At 37.1% G+C, this 5,000-nt stretch overlaps 1 protein-coding gene across 1 annotated transcript; it reads right to left on the bottom strand.

Annotated features, from left to right (window-relative positions):
- Nucleotides 1-648: 648 nt before the first annotated feature.
- Nucleotides 649-3,515, bottom strand: LOC137658214 (uncharacterized). Its single transcript, XM_068392899.1, has 3 exons — nucleotides 3,432-3,515; nucleotides 1,763-1,942; nucleotides 649-1,126 (listed from the first exon to the last, which is right to left on the bottom strand). The coding sequence occupies exons 2-3, from the start codon at nucleotides 1,940-1,942 to the stop codon at nucleotides 689-691; spliced, it is 618 nt and encodes a 205-aa protein (XP_068249000.1). The 5' UTR covers nucleotides 3,432-3,515; the 3' UTR covers nucleotides 649-688.
- Between the last annotated feature and the right edge of the window lie 1,485 nt (nucleotides 3,516-5,000).

The raw sequence follows: 5,000 nt of genomic DNA, 5'->3' as shown, positions 1-5,000 counted from the left end.
CAGTGATTTAATAAGCACCTCATAAACTGTACAATATTTGTATGCATAATGTAACTTATTTTAGCGAGGGTCTGATATATATGAATGAATTTTTTTTTTCATTCACCAGGGTTGAATATTTCATTTATATATATATATATATATATATATTGATATATATACATGTCTATGTATGTATATCTCGTCTAAGCGTATATGAATAATAGCACCAGAGTTATAATATGCATGCTTCCTATTAAGTTTTCGAAAAAGATATTTCCAATATATATATATATATATATATATAAATTATATATATATATATATATATATGCATATATATATATGTATATGTATATGTAATATATATATGCATATATATATATATATATATATAATGTATAAATACTGTATATATTTTGTTAATGTGTAAGTTTGATTATACGAAGAAAAGTAATAAACGAAGTCTAATATATATATATATATATATATATATGTATATATATATATATATATGTATATATATATATATATATATATACATATATATATATATATATATATATAACCTTTATCTATTCAACCATAAATGAATATTTCATATACCAGTTTGGAAATATGTAAGTGTACAAGAAGAAAAACCAATATTTGTATTGAATTAAATCTTTATTACCAAAATATCATAAATTTACACAGATAAATAAACTCATCAGTATCCATAAGCAGGCTTAGGACAAACGGTCTTATAGCTCTCCACGTTCTTAATGACAGTCTGGTACTCTGGTACCACCTGCGTCTTATAGGCAGTCTGGTACTGAACCTTATTGACGGTCACGTAATGAGGCTGGTACTCGGTTTGGTAGGCCGTTTGGTACTGCACCTGCGTCGTGTACACGGTCTGGTAGGCCGTTTGCGTGACGTACTTGGGCACGTACTCCACTTTGGTGACGTACTGCGTCTGGTAAGCTGTCTGGTAAGCCGTCTGGTACTGCGTGATGTACTGCACGTCCGTTTGGTACTTGGTTGTTGTGACGTACTCGGGTACGTATTGCGTTTCGTACTGGGTGTTGACTAGGGTCGTGTACACGGGGTTGAACACGGTTGTTGGGACGTACTGCTGTTGGTGGACCGTTTGGTATACGGGTACCTAATAATAATAATAATAAGAAGAAGAAGAATAAGAAGAAGAAGAAGAAAAGGGAAAAATAAAAATAATAATAAGAAGAGGAAAAAGAAAAAAAAAGAACATCAACAACAACAAGGACAAGAAGTAGAAGAAGAAATAATGGTGCATCATTGAATTTATAGAAGCCGGAAAATAACAATACCGATAATAATGTTATTAGTACAAATGAATTGAGGAATATTTGTTATTAGTAACATCTATCTTCATCTTTTCTTTAAAATGTCTTGGAAAATCAAACTTTCTTGTTAAAGGAAGTTAGATTCACTGGAAAACCAAACTTCTTTTTAAGGAAGTTAAATCTATTGGAAAACCAAACCAAACTTCCTTTAATAAAGGAAGTTATTTTATCTTGAAAACCAAATTTTCCTCTTAGAAGAAGTTTATCTGGATGTCAGAACTTTCTTTTTTATATGTCAAATTCTCCCTAGATCCAAACTTCCTTTAATAAAGGAAGTTATTTTATCTTGAAAACCAAATTTTCCTCTTAAAAGAAGTTTATCTGAATGTCAGAACTTCCTTTTTCATATGTCAAATTCTCCCTAGATCCAAACTTCCCTCTGAATGAAAACAAACATCCCCAAGGACCACCAACTTTACCTTCTGGATTTGAGTTTGGAGCTGTGTGACGTATTTCGTCGTAGGGTAGCACGGGGCAGGGGGAGGGGGTGGGGGTGCAGCATACCCCAGGTCGGCGTCGGCTTCGGCGTCGGCGACGGCATCGGCAGACACGAGTGCCAGAGCGATGCCCAGGACGGCGAGTGGCAACCAAGCGTTCATCTGGGAAGGGGTGGGAAGAGAGTCAGAGAGGGTCAAAAATGCTGTGGGATGCAATGATATTATCACTTACTCTGAACTAGCCACTGGCTAATTATTATTATTATTGTTGCTCTTGTTTTTATTATTAGTAGTAGCTAGGCTACAATCCTGGTTGGAAAAGCAGGATACTACGACCTCATGGGCTCCAACAGGGAAAAATAGCCCAAAGAGAGTCAGAGAGGGTTAAAGATGCTGTGGGGTGCAATAATTTTATTACTTACTCTAAATTAGCCACCAGCTAATTATTATTATTATTATTATTATTATTATTATTATTATCATTACAGGCTAAGCTACATCTCTAGTTGGAAAAGCAGGATACTATAAGCCCAAGGGCTCCAACAGGGAAAAATAGCCCAAAGAGAGACAGAATGTCAGAGTTGCTGTGGGGTGCCATGATATTATCACTTACTCTGAACTGGCCACCATCTAATTGTTATTATTGTTGTTTTTATTATTATTACTTGCTAGGCATTATTGTTATTAGCTAGGCTACAACCCTGGTTGGAAAAGCAGGATGCTGTAAGCCCAAGGGCTTCAAATTGGAAAACTAGCCCAGTAAGGAAAGGAAAGAATGAAATAAATAAACGACAAGAGAAGTAATGAATAATTAAGATAAAATATTTCAAGAACAATAAAAACATTAAAACAGATCTTACATATACAAACTATTTAAAGAGACTTGTGTCAGCTTAATTAGCATAAAAACTCACTGGAAGTCGAACTTTTAAAGTTCCAGTTTTCAGTGATATTAATTTCCACTTACTCTAAATTACCCACCAGACAATGCAGTGATGCCCAGGTTTATTAGAAAGTGTAAAATTGATGTGATACGATACCATAACATCAGATTATTTAAAGAGTGTCATGATTCCAGCAACAAGAAATCTATTGAGAGCTCTTGCATAATAATGAAAGGAGAATAACATCACTATGGTATGAAAACTAATGTTTTTTACAAGAAGCTTATAAAAGCCAGCTTATACAGAATTAGGAGGCGATATAGTTGCATGATACTAACATTTCTAGCAGGTGTAAGCAAATGGCATATATACCAAAAGAGAATGACAGAGTCAAGATCAAATAGCAACGAGTGACATTGCAATGTTATACCATGATATCAACAATAAAGAAAAATTTAAGCAGAAGGTGCTTCTGATTTTAATTACCCAAATGATATGGTAATTGTGTTATTCTTTACAAAGTAGAAAATGCACTGGATTATATTTAGGTTATGAAGTTATAGCACGACGTTAAAAATTCTTATATAGCAAAAGAAAATTTGAATTCGATTATGCAATAATCTAATAACCAGTTTATCGCTTATTCTCCAGAATTGATATACATATACTCGAGTATTGAATATGCCAGCATTTGCAACACTGCCAAGTATATAAATATTCATTCTTATTGTTTTTGCTATTTTTTTCTCCTGCCCAATCACTTTTACCTTCGAAGACGGCGTGTGTGGAGGCGAGGGAAGAGGAAAAGGAATGATGACTTGGATGAAGAAGTCGGCTCTATTTATACTTGTCCAGGCGAGTCTCTCCTCTTTTCTTCACTCTCTCTCTCTCTCTTTCCACCGCCGACCTTGACCCGCCCAGCTGAAGCCACTCGCATACCCTCGCTCCGAGCGGGTGTTGGGAAGCAGACATCAAGGGCTTTCTCGCTGAAATAGTCGGAGGGTGACATGCTTTGTGCTCGGTTTTCAGGCTGACTTTATGCTGGTACTCGGACTTGTGCTTGGATTTCAGGCTGATTTTGTGCTAGGAACTCGAACTCCAGGCTGACTTCGTGGTGGTACTCGGACTTGTGTTTGGATTTCAGACTGACTTCATGCTAGAAACTCGGACTGGGTGACTTCATGCTGGTACTCGTACATTAGCCTGGAGCTTGAACTTCAAACTTCAGAATTGACACTGGACTTAAGATTGACTTCATGTTGTACTCGGACTTCGTTCTAAAGCTCAGACTTCAGTCTGACTTCTTGCTGGTACTCGGACTTCAGGCTGACTTCATGCTAGTAATTGGACTTCAGGCAGACTTCGTGCTAGTTACTGGACTTCAGGCGGCTGTAATGGACTTGAGGAGACTTATTGAATTCACAGACTTTTATGATGGCGTGGCTGAAATCCTATAGACCTTTATGGAGAAATCCTATAGGCCTTTCTGGGGAAAACCTATAGGCCTTTTAGGAGAAATTTTATAGGCCTTCCTTGGGAAATCTTATAGGCCATCCTGGGGAAATCCTATAGGCCTTTCAGGGTAATCCTATAGGCCTTTTTGGGGAAATTTTATAGGCCTTTTGGGGGAAATCCTATAGGCCTTTTTGGGGAAATGTTATAAGCCTTTCTTGGGAAATCCTATAGGTTTTTTGGGGAAATCCTATAGGCCTTTCTGGGGAAATCCTAAAGGTCTTATTGAGGAAATCCTATTGGCCTTCTGGGAACATTCCATTGGCGTCTCTGGAGAAATCCTATATGCTTCTCTGAGGAAATCCTATCAGCCTTGCTGGGAAATACTATTGGGCTTTCTGGGGAAATTCTATAGGCCTTTCTGGGAAAATCCTATAGGCTTTTTTGGGGAAATCCTATAGGTCTTTCTGGGAAAATTCCATTGGCCTTTCTGGGGAAATCCTAGAGGCCTTTTTGGGAAAGTCATGTAGGCCTTTCTGTGAAAATTCTATAGGCCTTTCTGGAGAAATCCTATTGGCCTTTTTGGGGAAATCCTAGAGGCCCTTTTGAGGAAATCCTATTGACCTTTCTGGGGAAATTCTATTGACCTTTCTGGAGAAATCCTATTACCCTTTTTGGGGAAATCCTATAGGCCTTTCTGGGAAAATTCTATTGGCCTTTGTGGAGAAATCCTATTGGCCTTTTGGGGGAAATCCTACAGGCCTTTTTGGGGAAATCATATAGGCCTTTCTGGGAAAATTCTATTGGCTTTTCTGGAGAAATCCTATTGGCCTTTTTGGGGAAATCCTAAAGGGCATTTTGGGGAAATCCTATAGGCCTTTCTG

This window comes from Palaemon carinicauda, chromosome 19 (genome assembly GCF_036898095.1).
Source record: "Palaemon carinicauda isolate YSFRI2023 chromosome 19, ASM3689809v2, whole genome shotgun sequence".
NCBI classification, from domain to species: domain Eukaryota; kingdom Metazoa; phylum Arthropoda; class Malacostraca; order Decapoda; family Palaemonidae; genus Palaemon; species Palaemon carinicauda.
This window is presented reverse-complemented; position numbering and strand designations above follow the sequence as displayed.